The following is a 20,616-nucleotide window of genomic DNA, read 5'->3' on the forward strand; positions in this document are numbered from 1 at the left end:
TCGTCAACGGAAAACCAGCCGGGGTAAAAATAAATAGTTTGAAAATCACCAAGTTACGTGTACACTGTACATGTTAAGGTACGGTATTAATTGCCAATTTATAATTCTAAATCGACAATGTTTTAACTTGGGTTATGTTATACATGGAACTTAATTTTTTTTTTATATATGTACACAGTATTATATATCATGCAATCACAACATTGTATTCATCTGTTCTGAATTTGAAAAACGATTTTGGTATTTTATTTTTTTTAAACCCAGCTGACTAACCACGTCGTGTAGCTGTTTGTCTATTTATAAATTGAATCTTGTCAGGGCCTTGTCAATGTTGTGAAAATCATTGGAACTACATGTGTACGTCACACAAACTTTTTAAATTTCATGATGTGCCTCAACCTTATTTTTTTAATCATGCATTGAACCTGGATAGTCATTGATTAATTTACAGAATAAAGGATTCTTTAATTTGAAAAAAAAATTCATAGTAATTTATTAAAAACTAATTGTATTATAATATTTTTTTGTCTTTTAATAACCACACTTCGTGGACTTTCATTTGTAATGAAACATAACTGTAATACCGTAAAACATTGGATGTAAGGGGGAGGGGGGCAATATGGACATTCAAATGAAAAAAAAACATATTGGAGGATTATGTCAACTTGATATCTGCATTTAATTAATTAATTCAATTAATGCATTAATCTGCATTAATTAATTTAATTAATGCAGATTAATCAACATTAATCATTAAAAAAGATAAATAATATGAAGGCTTAATTACCTTCAATCAGAATAAACCAGACGACATGAGTTTTAAAATATCGTGTCGTGTCCATCTGGACATTTATACAACACTTCTTCTACTTTTTAAATTCTTGATGTGATAAAAAACTCGTAGGAAAACTGTTTTATACCTTCACCAAAAATTATTGACAATAAGATAACGACAATTCTTGTTATCACAGATGTAGTAAAAAATGGTTATTGATTGAATGTATTCTGAGATATTTCTTTTGGATAACGTAGTGTTATAGTGAGATAAAAGCAGTTTGCGACACCTGGAAACACAGCTTAAAAATGTGCAATCTGTCGTTTTGATTAAAGCTACAGCGCATGAAGATCGATGCAAGCACAGAAACGAGCACTACCTTATTGACACTACTTCAATTTACGTAACCCGCAGTCAAATTTAACCATGTTTTAGAAATGAATTCACGCCACCTCGACATAGTGGCTGTAATGTCGCTGTTTTAGTCATGGATGTACTTTCGCTGTTGTATATGTACTTACATGGATTTTTTAAAAACATTTTATTGAAACTCTTTTACAATTCTACTTGGTATGAAAAAAATAATATATAGCAGAATATTTTGCAAAAGAGTTATATATATGGTAGCAAAAGAAAAAAAAAACAAATTTAGCCTAATGCATTGCCTTTAATTGTTTTTTCTTCATAATCCAACAATTGCACATCTTCTGAGTAAGTTTTACAATAATTAAGTTAAAAAGTTTGATAGCGTATAAATAATGAGCATTTATACACTTCGCCATGAGTCGTATGTTATTTTGCATAACAAGGCGCGGACTAACTCTTAAAGCAGTTCTATGTTATACTACCGTTTCAATAAGAAGAAATATTTTAGAATAGGATAACACAACGACGCCACCGTACAGTCGCCAGGGAAAGCACTAGTGGGCGAGCCCCTTATTAATTTTGTGATTTTAGAAACCTAAATAGTCAATTGTTAACATTGTCTTCGACCTAATAATTCATTGTAAAGTAAATCTTAATCATGTAAAGCTTCTCAAATTTAACCATTACTAAACAACGTTTTGACTTTTTTTTCAGTTTGGCCACACCAATTTGATTTCTTGGTCGCTAGATCCGCGCGCACGTGCCTAAGGGCTTTCCAAAAAACTATTAAAAATATATTGCATTCCAATTCTGTGCAAAAGAAAGAACTTCAAGTAAGATGAATAAGTTCAATACAACTGGGAAATTTTGACCCCTGTGATTAACTCACTCTAGAGTGCTCTCTCTCTCTCTCTCTCTCTCTCTCTCTCTCTCTCTCTCTCTCTCAATAAAAAATGTGCTTAATATACAATTTGTTTGCTGTTCTTAGTAAACGTTCATTATATATGCAATATTGATCCAATTGTTCCATTGCAATATTAAACACAATTAAGCAGTTATGTGTTATGTATCATAGAATTTGAATACTATATATATATATATATATATATATATATATATATATATATATATATATATATATATATATATATATATATATATATATATATTTCCCGGCCGGAAAATTTCGTTCTGTTTCCTGCTCTATTTCTGGTTCTTTTTATTCTGATTGCGTTTTTATTAAATTACTCAAACCAAACGTTTTAGTGCTTTTGTATGTATTTCATTCAAAGGAAAAAAATACATTTTAAAATAACATGAAGTCACTCGTTTCTATTTTTTTCATGCATTTGCAATTACGTTTTAACGATATATCATCTCTGTAGGTTGACACCACTCTGATTAGTTCTCTGAGTGGGTTTTACATGTTTTACAGTTACTCTGTAGCACGATCGTGTTTTTTAAAAAGTCACATTTTGAGACATTTTACTGTTCAAAAAAGAAATCAAATTGTAATGGTTTCTTTTCATGCTTTCGTAAATTTGTTTCTTCAAAAAGTATGTGTAGGAATGTTTATGAGATTGGGCGATATTTACTCTTCTTCAAACGATTTCATGAAAATTAATAAACCACCAAGGACGTGAAAAAAACCCCAAACATGTCCAATAAATATTGAGGAGTACAAAGCACAATGCCATAGTCAAGTCCCATTAGAATAATACACTCGAGTATACCGGTAAAACATGTGATGTGTTGTGAAAAGAACAAATTACAACCCTCCTTTTTAAAACTTTGATGTTCTCATTTCAAGGAACAATGATCATTTGGGAAAAAAAGCATCACTTTGTGGTAAACTGAGAAAGGTACATGTAGTGACTAGTATTGTTAGTTTAAAAAAAAATTTGATTTTTGATCTGATGGGATGTTACTATCTAGTTTGCTCATTAAAACAAGCTGTCAAACATTGATGTCCTTTCTTTTAATTCGCTTAAAGGAGTTCATTCATATTCATAAACTGTCACACTGGTAAAATTTATTTTCCCAAGATCATCCTTGCTGTGTAAAAGTAAAACTGATGTTGTTTCAACTGAAATATACAGTCCAGGATGAAGTCGGACAGGTGTCAATGCGTTCATTGCATTCATATCTCTTAGATAATGACAGGTCAATAAAGAATGAGTAGTCCCTGCCTTCGGCTCTATTATACGTTGGGCAATTGGAAGGAATACATATATATTTAAGTATGTGCTAAGCTAGCAGTGTAATGGAGTGTTCATTTGTCACCCTTATAAGATGCACTTGATGAAAATTCATCCTTCGTTAACTAAAGGATAACTAAGGGTCTGGAAAGGCAACCGAATGGCATATCATTCAGTACCATTTTAACTTTCCTGAATGACATAATTTCATCGTGTGGTGGCAGCATTATTCATCAACGCCTTCATGAGCTGCAACTTTTTTTTCTATTATTCATTGAGGAGATTAGGCTGGTTCCGTATTCCCTCTTAATACCAATATTCAAAGGACAGCACGCCTCCTTTTCAGTGCATTGAGGCTCCAGTTTCCAGGTTTCCAAAGCTCCATGAAAACAACAGAATTGTCATTTATCCCCCCCCCCCACACACACACACACAGACACACAAATATAACAGTAGACTTAAGAAGTTGAAATACTACTGGGCTGCGTTCAAGATCGTAGCTGCTACGTAGGGCTACGTAGTTGAACGATAAGTTATCCTAGCCGCTACGTAGATATTCGTAGTCTAAATATTTTATGCTTACCATCGAATTCATGATGGCCACCTTAGTTTCAAATTTTTTACCAATCATGAAATCTATTCATTTAGTGATATTTTATTCATCCTTTAAGTGAAAATGAATTTTAATATGTATATTTCCGCTTGAAATTAACAAATACTGTCGATGAAATTAGTATTTAGTTGAATATTTCCAACTTCAAATCTGAGACCTAGCGGCTAACCTAGCCGTTCGTTCAATAGACCTACATATATACGACCTCACGGTTAGGTTAGCAGCTACAATCTTGAACGCAGCCCTAGTAATTGTTTCAGTGCTACGTGAATCATTCTGTCGATCATAATCAAAAGCAAACACGTGTTCATGGAACAAGAGGAAGTGCTACGAATTCATTCAAGAAAACTTGCAAATTGGAAGAAAAACAAACCAGCGAGAAAATTAAAAACAGAACATACGTCCCACTTCAATGGATAAAACCTTTCTACTCGCAGTCTTTTTTATTCTTTTATTCACAAATGACGTTGATATTATTTGTAAGAGGTCTTTTCCCACCTGATTTAAACGGAAGACTAAATACGCAGCATCACCCCCACCCAATTCCAATCAATTCACTGCAAGATGTTGGTTCTAATTGTCCTCGGATGATTCTTTATTCATTTGATTAATTTAACTGTTTTGCAAATATTGGTAATATGGTCAGTTATTATCTTGTTGTCATAATGACGGGTTAGCTGTGATAATGATAAATAAAAAAAGTGATTATATGGTGGTTCTACGTTAAAACGGTGAGAGATTATCAATAATATTTCGTGTTTAACCGAGCTTTTGATTAGGTTTTGTTTTCTAGTGCAATCACACATTTTTATAAAGTAATGATTGTAGATTTTAAAGAAACCTTTTTAACTCCTAACAACTACAAATTGATTTCTGTGAAGTTCATTGATATATATTTAGCTCACAGAGAACATGTCGGAAGGGGGAGAGGCTTATGCAATACCCTTGGCGGTGTCCGGTTAAAATATAACCAAGTGTGTAATAGCTCTAACTTTACTTAACTTGCATCGATGGTCGGTTCTCAATTAACCACTTCTTGCTTAAAAAATTCTTTTGATTTAAGTTATTTTAAGGATTTCATGTCTCTTACAGATAAGCTTGCTTGGATGTAGAAAATTTACGGATACAATAAAGTTTTATGAGGTTGCCCTTGAAATTCCATACAATCCATATCAAATATATTTTCATTATTTTTAAGGGAACTTTCATACAACACATTGATTAATATCAATTTGACTTTAAAAGTTATTAATAAGTTTTCAATATAAACATTTCAATTTACATACAGAACAAATTTTATTCTTAAACTAGGTTTTTGGTTTAGTATTTTGATCCACTCATCGGTAATACAAATGAAAAAACCAAATACTTTGTAAGTCGCTACTCTTAGCTCTACTGTTTTTTATTACTTTAAGCAGTTCTCCTCATATCTTTTGACGAGTCTCTATCTATATAATTAGTTATCGTCGCGTAATCTTTAAAAAGGATGTTCTCCCTTCATTATAAAAATGTAGGTTAAATTGAAGCATTAAAATGATGATAGCTTTGAAATGTGGTTTTAGAATGACATTTAAAATGCAATATTGAAAATTTGAATCATCTGCGTTTGCAAAGCACAAATACTGTTATTACAACTCTAGTAATTGGTCAAGCCTTTTGTTGGTTGTTATTGGTATATAACAATTCAGTGTCTTAAGTATTGGATCTTACTTGATACTTACTCTTTTTAGGCACCTGATCCTACCTCTATAATTTTAGAAGTCCGTGTTGCTCTGCTTTAAACTGTATTTCGCTTCATTGATTTTTTTCATGGTAGACATTTTGTTACTGCCATTTTTAATTTTAACCACCGAATATGTCTTTCTGCTGGTGGACAGTCTGTTTGCGAGGATACTTGTCGTTTGGTAATTCCCCTTAGATGCGCAGTAAGACATAATACACTACCACACTGGAAGACGCGTCGCCCAGTATAATAAGGTGTCACTTTTCAAGAGCACTATAACTAATAAACACCAGATGCGGTACGAGTCAGATATAAATACTTAAGAACTCTAAAGAATTATTAGAAAACTTGGGGTCACAAAGTCTTACCAAAATCAATAACATCAAAACGTACGATTTTTCAACGCTTTTTACAACCATTCCCTACGACCAATTACAATCAAGGCTTTTTGATATCATCGACATTTGTTTCTTTAATAAAAATCGAATTCGTATATTTTCTCACCTTGTCATTGGAAATCTTAAAATCTATTCTATTAAAAGCCATTATGATTGCTCAAACAATTACTCTGAAGTTGACATTAAAAGAAGATGCTTATATTTGTGATAGACAACATCTATGTAGTTTATTTTCCAACAATCGGTCGGAATTCCCACGGGCACAAATTGTGCTCCTCTATTGGCTGACTTATTTTTATTTTCTTATGAAGCAGAATTCATTCAAAAGCTTGTGCAAGAAAAGAATAAAGCTCTAGATATGGCCTTCAACTGTACATTTTGATATATTGATGACGCTTTATCCATTTACAACGATAACTTTCACTTTTATGTTAACACAATACATGTATATCCTAGTGATCTTGAAATAAAAAATACCATAGATTCCGACATCTGTTTAATATTTAGATGTTTTACTAGAAAAAGACGTAAATGGTAAAAACATTATATGACAAACTATATGATTTTGATTAGCAATGTACCATCATCACCTGCTTATGGGGTTTATGTCTTTCACCTTAATCGTTACGCAAGAACATGCTCTACGTACCAATAATTTATTAAACAAGGCATGCTACTTACCAACAAGTTGTGAAGACAAGAATATCAAGAACATCGAATAAAATCATCTTTACGCAATATCTACGGTCGATACAATGACCTTGTCAGTAAGTACAATGTTTCATTAGGACACATGCCGACAGACATTTTTCATACTTGTTAGACCATTATTTATACATCGGACTGACTATCTTTTCTTCTGTTTTCCACGATCTTGAAAATGAGCACACGGCGGGTGCGACCAGGCGGCAAGGGGTGCTTACTCATCCTTGGCACCTGGTCCTACCTACGTCTATCTTTTCAGAGTACCGTGTTGCTCTGCTTTAAATGCGTATTTCGCTTTATGATTTTTAAGATGGTTGACGGTTTGTTATTGTCATTTTTCATCTTTAAAGACAAAAAATGTTTTATAGAATAAAAGCTGTTATTTTTTGTTCGTTCAATGCACTCGTCAGATCTTTCCAGCGAAATAAAGCTCGATACCTTGACGTCTTTATTTTTGATGGGGTGTTTGTGTCTCCTTTGCATATGATATATCATTTCTGTTCAACACATTGAAAAAAAAAGTGATTTGAATTACCCTCTTTAAGAAACTTTTGCAGTGTTCAATATTGAAGAGAGATGTTAAAAGTAATCTTCAAGATATGTTTGTTTACGTATGCATTAACCAAACAAGTGCATTTATAATATCTATACTACTATATTAAAATAATAGACTCGAATTTTTTAGCTTTAATACCAATTAATCGGAAGAGTACTGTCTTTTGTTTTATATATTCTAAACATCATAGGTTCTTGAAGATTACCAATTTGTTTTTATTTTTTCTCAATCAAGCTTCGCTAATCAATAATCAACGAAAATTCCTCAAAAAATTCCGGAAATCATCTGAATTTTTTGGATTTTACAATTTTGCGCATGCGCATTATATTCACGGTAAATCACGGGAGGCTCTTTATTTTATGTTTCCACAATATCACATTTGCATAGATAAACTCAGACACGATAAAACAAATGCGTATAAATTTTAATTAGAATTTTTTTTTCTGTTCATCAAAGAAAATACGGGTGACAACTCTAACACAGTGCATTTACTATAAGAAAAAAATCCCGGGAGTTTTGATTGTCAACATGGTGTGTAAAAAACGTTGTTGAAGAAATGTTGAATTATGCAATAATTATTATAAAATTAAACTTTTCGAAGAAAGGTATTTACAGCTTCAACATGGTTTGTTATGAACAATTTGTCTGTTATATTCAATGCAACTTTATTAATTTTCTCCAAATTAGTTTTCGAGCGATTGTGCGATTTTCTGCTACATTACGGGTATATGGGAGGCAGTCACAGATTATATTATTCCAACTCAGCAGAATGTAGTGAAATTAATAGCATTATTGTAGGCTTAAAGCTTGGTAATGCAAATGTCAACAATATACGGTGTGTCGATGTATCTATTTCGTAAATGTCCGATATCATATGCCATGTCAACCCGTGTACGCACGGGTCAAAATCTAGTGTTCATGTAAAAGAGGACGATAGATTAGATAATTTTTACAGAGCCCTATATACATTATAAGTTTAATATATACATTGAAATATAAAGGTTACTTGAAGTCCAACAGGGCTCATGTTAGTTTCCTTATTTAGTGCTCAGAAAATGTATGGATGAGTTCTTGCTTCCTTTACTTCACAACAAACATGTGAATAAGAATAATTTTCAATTTTTTTTGAAGTTGTTGCTCAACTCTTATGTTTTAAATTTATAAAAAGTTTTTAGGATGATTTAAAACCTATTATAATTATATTGTTTACAGCTTTACAGTAAATATAAATATTCACTCATTTAATTAATTAATTTATGTAGGAAACATTGTTATAATCAGAGCTTTTAGAGGCAAATATACATGTTTTGATATATCATATGCTTATATCGTTCTGTCTTTGACATTCTTCATTACACGCACGTTTCCTTACTGTGTGATGTGTTTCAATCCTAGTCCTAACAAATTTTAACTAATCTTTAATGATAAAACTCTGATAACTATGTGTACACAACCTATTGAACAAAATTATACACGTTGAAGATGATTTATTAGTTATATGTTCTCTTTTTGATTAATTTTAAAATAAAGATGCAATTATATTTATCTGTTGATATTTTTGTTTCGTTATCTTACAAACGTTTAAAACTCGACCGTCGAAATGCATGTTACGAGAAGATAAAAAAGCCATTTAGAGTGTACTAAACATTTTCTGAAAATCCTTCAACCACCGATCAATAAATACAGGTGGTATAAGGTTAACACAGGAGAGGAGAACTATCTCGAAGGGTAGGTCACTTCCGGGTTATTATGTGAAAGGTTATCGTACTCTGTTGAATAAAAAAGGCTGGCGCAATTTGAATTTTGAGGTGAGTACTAGTCTTATATAATAATGTTTCATAGAAATGTTATATAAATTCAAAAGTACATGTACATTTGATAATGATGATTTTCAGTGCAAAAATCTCCAATACATAACGTTGTTTTATATTTCACATGAATAAACATAATTATTCGGTCGTTTTCGTTCCCAACTCTAATCGTCTGGCCCCGAGGTTATAAAACTTTCTTGAGTACGATCTCGTACTCCAAATCGCACTCCGTGCTCCAAACCGTACTCGTACTCAAGGTATCGAGGTTATAAACTTTTTCATACTCATACTCGTACTCCAGCTGAGTACAAAACGGCGATTTTCTGAGTAAGCTATGAAGCTTTCTCAAAGTCGTACTCAAGACATTTAATCGTTAATTTAATGCATCAAAATTAACACATTTATTTCGAGTTTTAAAGATGAATAGGAAAAGGCTTGCTCAAAAATATCAAATGACGTTACACAAGATTAAAAATGACACAGTACGTGTATGTATAAATTCTAAACACACATTGTCAAGCCTTGACTAAATGAGAAAAACTTGAACCATCAATAAAACCCCACAAAAAGCAACTTTAGCACACAATTTCTTTGAACACGTTGTTTCGGTTTAACGTGGTCCTCAAATTGGAAATTTCAAAAATATTTCAGTTAGTGAGTTTTCTTAATTTCTCGTGCACATTCCTAAAATAATAAAAATGAGAAACTTTACGTGTGTTCTTGGCTTTTGGCATATGTTCATTGATGCAATTCCAACCCCCACCCCACGCCACCCCTTCAAGATACACTGTATTAGATGTTTTTTCTCACAAGAATTAAGGCAAACATAGTATGTTGCAATTAAATTGGAACACCCATATAATTTCCTTAGTGTATACTATATGAGTGTAAAAATAAACGGATCTTCTCAGTATTTTTGTGATTTTCCAAAGTATATGTTTCTATTTTTGAATTAAACTCTTCCCTGTTTTTCCTAATACAGGAAATGCTCACTAAATATCTTAAGATATATCCACTTGGGGCAGTGACTTTCCAGTTTTGTATTGGCGTCGTTTCTTACCTTTTCCTGGCATGTAAAATATCAAAATCGTTAAAAAGCTAGGAAAACTTAAGATATATCGAACTAAATTCTATGTTGAAATACCCTTTTCATATCCGTGTATATTCCTATTTCTTTCTTTTATATTCATTTGACATAATTTGACATAAACACAATTTGTTGATAATTTTACCAATTACACTGGATTTATCGTCTTTGTTACTAAAAAAAATTCAGAAGTTGTAGAAGCAGACACATCTCCATGCTTGCAGATGAAGAAATTAATATGTACATGTAAATAATGTGTTATATTTTGTTGATAAATAATTAATTTGAATACATGTACAGTTTGCCTACATGCCAGGACTATTTACATGAATTACCGCTCTCTGTCTTACTCCAGAGACGTAAAATTTCATCGATCGGCTTTTGGAGCATACTCCAAATAGTGCTCAGCGGAGAACGTACTCCAAAACTTTTATAACCTCGGTTTTTAGAACCGTACTCAGTGAAGCACATACTCGGAGTATGGAGTACAAGTTGGAGTACGAGTATGGAAAAAGTTTTATATCCTCGGAGCCTGGCCCCGAGGTTATAAAACTTTCTTGAGTACGATATCGTACTCCAAGTCGTACTTCGTGCTCAAAATCGTACTCGTATTCAAGGTATCGAGGTTATAAAACTTTTTCATACTCATACTCGTTCTCCGGCTGAGTACAAAACGGCGATTTTCTGAGTAAGCTTTGGAGCTTTCTCAAAGTCGTACTCAAGGCATTTAATCTAAATCTAAATCTAAATAATATTGTTCATATTGTAACGTTGCTGTATTATATGCAATAATTTAATCATATTTACATGTATATGAATTAAAATGGAAAGTTTTTACCATTTTATTAATGACATATCTAGATATAATGGAGATGAATTTAAGAGTAAGGGCGAACTGCAACCAAGTTTATCAAAATAACTTTTCGATAGTTTGCTTCATTAATTAATGCACATATACATGTAAACCTACGTACAAAATACTATCGTTGAATAGCTCGACTTTTCAAGAATTCTGTTTTTAGTCAAATACGACCCATACACCCCATCATTTAAAACAAAGAAATCAATGTACATGTATCGTTATTAATCAATTTCAATCAGATGTACTTGATTGGTCCCTTTTTGATTATAGTGAAAATGTAGGTTAGTTCTTAAGAACTCAAGAGAGAGAGAGAGAGAGAGAGAGAGGGAGAGAGAGAGAGAGAGAGACATTTGACATAAACACAATTTGTTGATAATTTTACCAATTACACTGGATTTATCGTCTTTGTTGCTCAAAAATTCATAAGTTATAGATGCAGACACATCTCCATGCTTGCAGATGAAGAAGGTAAAATGTACATGTAAATAATGTGTTACATTTTGTTGATAAATAATTAATCTGAATACATGTACAGTTTGCCTACATGCCAGGACTATTTACATGAATTACCGCTCTCTGTCTTTCTTCAGAGACGTAAAATTTCATCGATCGGCTTTTGGAGCATGCTCCAAATAGTGCTCAGCGGAGAACGTACTCCAAAACTTTTATAACCTCGGTTTTTAGAACCGTACTCAGTGGAGCACATACTCGGAGTACGGAGTACGGGTTAGAGTATGAGTATGGAAAAAGTTTTATAACCTCGGGGCCTGGTCTCCAAAAACTTCATAGATGTCGTCTATCAGAATTTCAAGCATTTCGTAAAGGCAACTTCGTAGTACTTGTACAAAGAAAGCATTTTATTGTTTTATTTTACATATTTCTTTTAACAAATCAATAAATTGCTTGAAAAAATACGTAGAATAACTTAACGTACATTAGTACCTTAGCTTGAAGAAGCAGCAAAAACGTCTTCTACAGGAATCATCATGATTATCTTGTGCAGTCCGTGATTTTTCTGAGGTCGATTAACTTTTCGACCAATCAATAAACTGGGCATTCAGTCCTTTCCGTTTCAACAAAGTATGAAATGCAATCAATTATTTTACGAAATAGAGGGAATAATACTTTGTATATGTACAAGTGTAAGTCCCAATTAATACGCTTCCGTAGGAATCAAATTGTTTGCCGAGACTCATTTTGTTTACGAGATGGAATTTGATACAATCTAGGATTTGATTTTCTTGTGAGTCATTTTCAAAACATACTAATGAAAAGCTCTTTGTTTATATCACAATTTATTGTGACCGCTGTATCTTGTTTATAACTGAGCTTCGAACATTCAAATTTTGGACAATCGTTCAAATTCCAAAATTAACTTTTTTATATATATACGAGGGTTGTCCCAAAATAGCGTAGACAGGACACATAATTTATAATCTGTTCACTGCAATTTCATTAGACTTCTATGTTTTTCTTCAATGACGCTTTGGCAAACAATACTGAAAAATTCAAATCTGTACTTTATTTATTTCTCGAGAAAATGAATAATTAGTAACAACAAGTTTTGTCAGGCGGCGCAATGTGCGACGTCGAAAATTTCCAGTTTTACGTTGTTGCTAAACCCTCCACATCGTTTACGATAACATTTACGTTTTATTTCCGAAAAAGTCTTATATATCTATATTATCTTTGAAAAAGTAACCTGAGTACGCATTCAACATGTATTTCTAGTTTTGTTTGTTCTTTTAATATTTTCTTAGTACAAACGATCTGTCGGCTCCAAACTTGCCCTGTATTACTTGTTGTCTAACGTCCGTCTTGCCGAAATGTGTGTTCAGCATTGATATCGTTTGGGGTTTCTTTTTTCCACTTATTGTCATCATATTTGTTCAAATATTTTTAATGTTGTTTAACTATTTATTCACAAAACGCATTTTTAATCGATTTTGTTAATTTCGTTTACTTCAAAAGTCGCTTAGGATTTATTTCATGGTCTTTACAAAATTGTATTAGTTACTACTGCGCCGCCTTAAACGCTGACATCGTCATTTTATTACGAGTTAACTTTTCAACTTGTCACAAAACGCGCTATAAAATATTTAAAGGTTTTGTTATAGCCAAAACATTTTCTAAGTAACTAATAGAATTATTATCAAATATCAATGTATGTTTTATTTGAATTTTTTCATTCAAAAAGTACTTTTCCTCGCAATTTTTATTTCATTACGTTGATTTTAACTTTTTGTTTTTGACATTGCGCCGCATGTCGAATTTCTGATCTAACATGCTTTCATTTCACTAATTTAATTTCAAACAATATTTGATTTTAAAACATTATTTGAATGCAAATTTCTTGAACCCTTTGTGGCACAAATTTCATCTTCCTTTGTCTTCGATTAACTGAACAACGCCACTTGTCTACGCTATGTTGGGACAACCCTCGTATATATAAAAAAAAACAAGATATAAAATTTCATCTTAAAACGTGCGTAAGTCCTTTCACACGGGCACGGGAGGTAAACATACTACAAGTACATCTACCAGAAAGATATAATAAATAATAAACAGTGCATTTCCTATTTTTAGCAGAGCTAATTTATAATGATTCACTGTCAACCTCGTCTTTATAATTAGATATTTTGATTATTATAACCATATTACACTTTGTCGCATTTAAGAAATGGGCTTCGTATCGATGAATAAATTCTATAGACTCTTCAATAGCAGGCCTATTACTTAGACCCTTCATAAGTATAAACTGGTTACATCATTTAATTTATGCATGTAATAAACAAAGTATATTTCTTATATCATAGAAAATAATCAGAATTTAAGAGGTTTAGTATATACTTATATCAGACGCCTTTGTAGATTCATTTAAAATAATCAATTGAAATTAATAATAACAAATTTTCATTTTTCTAAATCGTATTCAAAATTTATTATATTTTATAAATATATTATAACTGCTTATAAATAATACCGAGGAAGGCATTTTGACGTGAAAAAAATAAAAAGATATATTAATTAAAAGCCAGCCTCTTTGATACCATTAAATTTTGAATTTTAGACATAGAAATGCCGAGACAATACTCATTCAAATATCGAAGACGGAATCCAGACCAGTTTCCATACGTTTGCGACACATGTGTCCCTCAACGTCGATTTCTGCTTCCTCGAGATAAGAAATATCACGACGAAAGTAAACGTCATCAAGATGGAATTCTAATAGCTGCAACATCAAATGTCTTTGAATACTCCTCCCCAGGATCGCTTCCAAGATTTGGTTTGTCTGCTTCCACTACTTCTCTGAGTTCTATTACAGCTGATGAACTGAACTTGTTTGTCCGCAAGGAAATTGAACCTGATAAGACTTATAACAAGAAGTGTAATGCCATGGTCGATCAGCTCTGTAAGTTCATGCTTAACAGCTTTCCAAAAAAACTAAGGCCATCGGAAATAAGAAAGGTATTTTGTTTTTACTAATATGCATTCATACTGATTACTTTATATAATCGAGAAATGGAGCAGAGAAATATATCACCTCGTGAGCGATCTTCAAGTGCAAAATGCTGTATAGTCTAAATATTCTGGGTAACAATGACCTATGTCAAATTGAATTCAATGTTTAAGCTTATGGCAGTACATATATTTTGATGTTTTGTAGTGTGGGTCACTAGGAAAAGGAACGGCAGTAAAGGGGAAGTCTGACGCTGATCTTGTTGTATTTTTGGCAAAGCTAAGTACCATGTCGGATTTTCTAAAACATAGTGAGGATATTTTGAATCAAATGAAAGTCTACCTTAAAAAACACCCCAAATGCTACGTTGTAGATACAACATATCATGCAGTACAGGTGTCTTTTTCCTGTCATGGCCATGATCACAGTGCCGACATACTTCCAAGTGTAGATATCCTTGCAAAAAGTATGAGACATTTTATGAAATAAGCTCAATATATATTTCTTTGTTGCCTATATTAATGAAAATAGATAATTTGCATATTTGTTTTTTATTAAAGGTGTATGTATTATAATCGTAAAGTATTCTTTCTTTGGAAAACAATAACTGCAAAAGTAATGAAGGTTATGTATAGACACTTTTTACCCTTCAGTTGCCATATTTGTACTCAAGATCAATCTAATAATAATTTTTTTAATTATAAATTAAAGATACAAAGCAATACATATATGCAGAAATGGAGTCTCTACATAAAAACAGAGAATATTACTCCGCAGCTCTCGCTCCACTCCAAATTGAATTCGTCTCTGGAGTTCCAACAAAAGTTAAGACCCTAATTCGGTTGTTGAAATACTGGAGAAAAACAGAATTTCAAGTAATTATGTTTCATCACTGTACTACAATATATATATATATATATATATATATATATATATATATATATATATATATATATATATATATATATATATATATATATATATATATATTAACGAATAAATCCATGGTATCAAAGTCGTTATTATGACGTCAAAAAATAGACAACGTCTTAAAAAGTGTAAATAATTTTTGGAGATTTCTACAAAATGGTGTAAAGGCTATGGATACGGAGAAAATTACACATCTCAAACAAAGAAATGGAGTATCGCAAGTACACCGAGGTTAAGGATAATGTTGGACTATTGTGAGAGAAATCCCCAAACATTCCAATGGATAAAAGTTTTTAAAAATGTCAACTCTTCCCATTATAAATCTTAAATTTTTTTGCAACATACTTATTTCATATTTAGTTTTTATGAAAATCTACAAAATGTATATTGGACAGAACACAGTAACGATTGTTGCAAGGCATGAGGTTCAGTAATATATTATTTTTCTCTTTATTATGTCTTTTGTGTTTAAGGAAAGTTCTGGTAAACAGAAATTGCCATCGTCCTACATTTTGGAACTGATTGTCATCGGGAAATGGGGAGATGCTGGGAAACCAGAAAACTTTAATCTTTGCATAGGATTTTACAATGTTTTGAATGCAATAGCTCACTATGAAGGACTGAAATACGCATGGACTGTGAATTACAATTTCAACTATATCAGGTGGGTGTAGTGTTTCTTTAATGTTATGATGTTTGTTGTGTTAACAGAAATGTGTCAAGTAACTAATTAAAGTGTTTTTTCTCATGGTTTTGTGCGATTTGTCGCTATTCCAATTTACCATAAATTCGTATTTATTAATCCATTCTTTTTACATACGTACTTCACGTGCACTTTAATTTTGTGGGAAAATGATAAATCGCAAAAGTTGTGAAAATTAAAAAATAGTGATTTTTTGCTAATCAACAGAATAAACACTAAACAAAGTCAGTGCATTGTAAAGTATGAAGTACAATTGATGAAGAAAGCAGAATTTTTACAGAGTTTGATACATGTTACTGTATAGATGGCACTGTTCAGGATTCTTTAACTAATCATTTGAACATGTGTACACATAACAAGTCAATCTGTGCATGTCGTTAGAGTATATTATAATACAGCTTGCTAGTTCTCTTTTCACTGTAAAGATTTGCGCATTTTAAAAAATATTGTTGCACTGTGCATGAAGTCATTTCTATTATTTTTTTTCTTGCATACAATTATTGCTGATGGGTGTATGTGCCCCTATTTTTAAAAAAAAATCGGTAGTATTTAATTAATTACAGTACACATGTAATAATATTTGCATTTTTCAATTTTTTTTTTAAAAAAATAGCATGCACATTTTAAATGTCAACGAATATCACATCAATGTTATTAAAGTAAAATATAGAATTGGTAAATATCATTCTCAGTTTTAAAGAAGTTTAAAAATTCTCTTAATATTAGAATTCGAAACATTGATCTCAGTTTAAGTGACTGTAACGTAAGCCTGGGAAATTCAACTTAAAGCTTGAGGTTCAAAAAATAAATATGAAATTTTCTATATTTAATGTAAAATTCCACCTTTTATTTTTTAGATTCTAAAATTAAGGCTGATTTTTTTTATCAATTACAGCTAAAAAGAAATATTATAATCAAAGTAAAAAGCTATAAAAATAAATTTTTGAGAACACGAATTTCCAATAATGGTAAATTAATTGGTGTGATGAGCAGATAAAAACCTTTACGTTAATTAAATAAATTATTCAAATAAAAGTATCATTTTTAGCGACCCATACTACGTGGTGGATCCAGCAAATCCCTTTAACAACGTGATGAAAACCGCCTGCAATTGTTGGAATATGGTAGCTGAGAAAGCAAAGCAATTTTTGGAGTCGCCATTATTCAGAGGACTATCAGAATCGAATGAATGGGTGTAGATTTTCATTTTATTGCAATGTGAGTTTCAAAATATGAATTATATGTTAGATTGTTGATAGTAAACAAGACAAAGATAGTCTGACTTATAAATTAATGCGGTATCACTTAACTACAACAATAAATTACCATCAAAGTTAACACATCTTCTGTTCATGCGTTTTTATATTAAATTTCTTAATTGATTTAACATTAATTTCATTTTAGAAGTTTATCGACTTTTAGGACTCTTTAGTTATCTAATTGTGCCCCAAATAAGAAAACTAACAGGTGGGATCTAAATATTTTGTGAAAAATACTGTTAAAGTTATCATATAATAACAGTTTTCTTATTTTCCATATACTTTTATGGTTTACACGATTTGTTAACTTCATCTAATGCTCAATGCTTACCCACTATATCTAGAATGTTTCATACAAAGCTGAATGTATTTCTTACAAATAAACTATTTGCCATTTGGTACCAAATGACACTTTATTATTAGCAGAAATCACTAAAGAATTTAATAACTTCTATATTTATTAAAAGACTAGTAAGACGGAAATTTACAGATACGATATGACGATAATAATAATAATAAAAAATTAATAAAAAATAATTTGAAGTTGTGACCTATTTTAACTATTTAGGAGTTACTTTTAGTAGATCAGGGTCTTTTAAAGTCGCAAAAAGCTATTTGAGAAAGCAACAAATGCAATGTTTTTAAAAAAAGGAAGAATGCTTAACCTTTCAATACAGTGTCAACTTGATTAATTTAAAAAAATGTTCAGCCAAAGTTGTTATATGGATGTTAGATTTGGTTTTTTTTAGTATCACTGTTATAGGAAAGGTTCACCTCAAATTCTGTAAACAATTTCTCCACTAAAAAAAATCAACTCAAGATTTCACGATATATGGGGAACTTGGTCGATATTCCTTAGAGATCCAAGTAAAAACAGGCATGATTGAATATTGGTCAAAATTACTGACTGGAAAAGAAACCAAACTTTCCAAACTGTTATACAGCTTGGTCTTTCAATTAAACAAAGAAATTGGTAAAATTGACTGGCTTGGCTGTATAAAACAACACTAAATCATTGTTGACTCTCTTGTATTGGCCTAAAAAATTTACCAAAATACCAAGTGGTTAATACATGTAATTAAGGTAATTAATGTTCTAATTGATCAATTCAACCAAAATTGGCAATCAGCACTTCAATCATCTGCTTAAGCTTTAAGTGACAGACTATACAAGGAAAAACTAAAATTTTAAAATTATTTGGATACGTTAACAAACAAAATGTGAGTAGGCAAAGAAGGCCATGTATGGGGTCATCAGGCAAAAAACACAATTTGATATACCCGTCAACTGTCAAATAGATCGTTTTGATAATCAAAGTTGTAATGCCAGTATTTTAACATGGATATGAAACATGGGGTTATGGAAATGTAGAAATTGTAGAAATTTTTGAAATCCAAATTAGATACATGAAGTTGTGCTTCATCATATAAGGTTTTATCGAAAAACGAAAAAGTTTCCGTTATCTGTTAATATTTGTTCTAGAACTGTTCAAGTTTCAAACTGGGCGAAATTGTTCTCTGGCCCAAAAAATTATTGTACAAATACCTGTTGACACAACATAATAGTAAATTTCTAAAGAATTCCTTGATTTATTTTTTGCATTCTATTTTTGATAACTGGATTTTCTAATTTTGGAATTAACAATATATTGTAAATGTTAACTGGATTACTAATGTTGTCAAGCAAAGATTAAAAGACCAGTTTGTACAGAAATGGTCGGTTGATAGTTCAACAAATTCTTTTTAAACTTTTAAATCAACTTTGGGATATCAAAACGCACTTTTAAAAAGTATTTTGCCATTAAAATTTCGAAAAATATTTGGTAAATTTCGAACGTCAAACTACCAATTTACTGTAGAAATTGGTAGTTGGTTAGGTATTCTTCTTAATAAAAGACTCTGTGCCTTGTTTAATAAGAATCATATAGCTGACGAAATGTATCAGAACAAAAAATACTTAAAACATAGTTTTTACATGTAGATTTTATGAAAAAAACCTTTTGTGAATTAATGTTTAATTTAAGACTTAACAAAACTCTGCTCATTTAAACTTGAGTTTTAAAAGTAAGTCTGTCCTCTTTGAACATTTGTATATTTTCTCACTTTTCCTATAATTTATACTGACATTGTATTTAATTTGTAAATATTTATCATAAAAATGGTTAATTCCAAGCTGTCTGATTGGCTGATATCTAACAATCTTAAAAAACAAAACGTTTAATTATATGATTGATTAATTCGGGGCTCTTTGATTGGCTGATATCAGTTAATCTAGAAGAAATAGAACGCTATATTCACCTGAATGTGACCAAGAAGGTCAGCATCTATAAGATTTTCTCTACATTGGACCTAAAATAGAATTGACAACTGTTGCAATAATGTTTGCTATCTACATGTGATAATTGTATCTGGTATATGAGTAGAGTACCGATCAGACCCAACATAACACCAAAGGTCCACTCGGGGTTTACTTTGGATTTATTTGGAAAATGCTTTTGAGGTCAACTGTACGCACTGAAGTGTGAAGCAGACCCGTCTTTTATCTTAACATCCTACTGCCTGTCATTCCTGCCCCTTGTATATTCCGAATACACAGCGTTTGTTTTCAGGGGGTATACTTCTGACTGGGTTTACTCTCTGTTTCCATTCTGGGTATACTTTGGGTTTACTCTGGGTCCACTCTAGTAAATCCGGAGGTAACCCAGAAAGTAAAGCCAGGGTTTAGTTGGGGTTTACTTTCTGTTAAGTTGGGTCTGATCGGTACTGTACATGTAAAAGCAAAAAGTGAGTTTAACATAAGTATATGTAATAATTATGAAAGTTTGCCATTTATATAAGTAAAGAATTGCTATAAGCGTGAAATTACAGCCTACTCACTGCTGACAATTGCTTACTCTTACAGTTTAGGTCTCACTCTAAATGTTTAAGTAAACAATGAGTACTTTCTTTTGTGCTTCATGCCAATATAAATGTAGCTAGCATTACAGAAAAAACAAAATAACCCGAGTTCTGTATTTGTTTTTTTGATGTTTTTTTTTTTGCGATGCTATCTACATTTATTTAGTAGCCCGAACAAAACACCAAAGAAAGCAAGATCGAAATACAAATGTGAAGATCAAGTAAATGGCAATGACAGTGTGAAAGGTCACAAAATCTAGTCCATTTTGACAG

General features: G+C 31.5%; 1 protein-coding gene across 3 annotated transcripts; it reads left to right on the forward strand.

The window, feature by feature from the left end:
• The first annotated feature begins 1,421 nt into the window (after nt 1-1,421).
• LOC105337972 (2'-5'-oligoadenylate synthase 1A) lies at nt 1,422-17,551 on the forward strand. Of its 3 annotated transcripts, none has more exons than XM_066072290.1 (6): nt 1,422-1,974; nt 14,165-14,562; nt 14,762-15,020; nt 15,266-15,429; nt 15,958-16,148; nt 17,236-17,546. In XM_066072290.1, exons 2-6 carry the CDS (start codon nt 14,173-14,175, stop codon nt 17,384-17,386), a joined length of 1,155 nt encoding a protein of 384 aa, XP_065928362.1. In that variant the 5' UTR covers nt 1,422-1,974; nt 14,165-14,172; the 3' UTR covers nt 17,387-17,546. The 3 variants fall into 3 exon arrangements, with proteins under 3 accessions (XP_065928362.1, XP_065928363.1, XP_034331751.2); XM_066072291.1 differs by lacking the exon at nt 1,422-1,974 and adding an exon at nt 8,986-9,142 and having other exon boundaries at nt 14,762-14,864; nt 17,236-17,551; XM_034475860.2 differs by lacking the exon at nt 1,422-1,974 and adding an exon at nt 8,987-9,142.
• The last annotated feature ends 3,065 nt before the right edge of the window (nt 17,552-20,616 follow it).

This window comes from Magallana gigas, chromosome 9 (assembly GCF_963853765.1).
Source record: "Magallana gigas chromosome 9, xbMagGiga1.1, whole genome shotgun sequence".
Lineage (NCBI taxonomy): Eukaryota > Metazoa > Mollusca > Bivalvia > Ostreida > Ostreidae > Magallana > Magallana gigas.

Bases quoted from the DNA above. Each gene is read 5' to 3' on its own strand.
- LOC105337972 (XM_066072290.1), top strand. From the start codon at position 14,173: ATGCCGAGACAATACTCATTCAAATATCGAAGACGGAATCCAGACCAG. The intron at 14,563-14,761 runs GTATTTTGTTTT...GATGTTTTGTAG, and splicing joins GGCCATCGGAAATAAGAAAG to TGTGGGTCACTAGGAAAAGG. The intron at 15,021-15,265 runs GTATGAGACATT...TATAAATTAAAG, and splicing joins TGTAGATATCCTTGCAAAAA to ATACAAAGCAATACATATAT.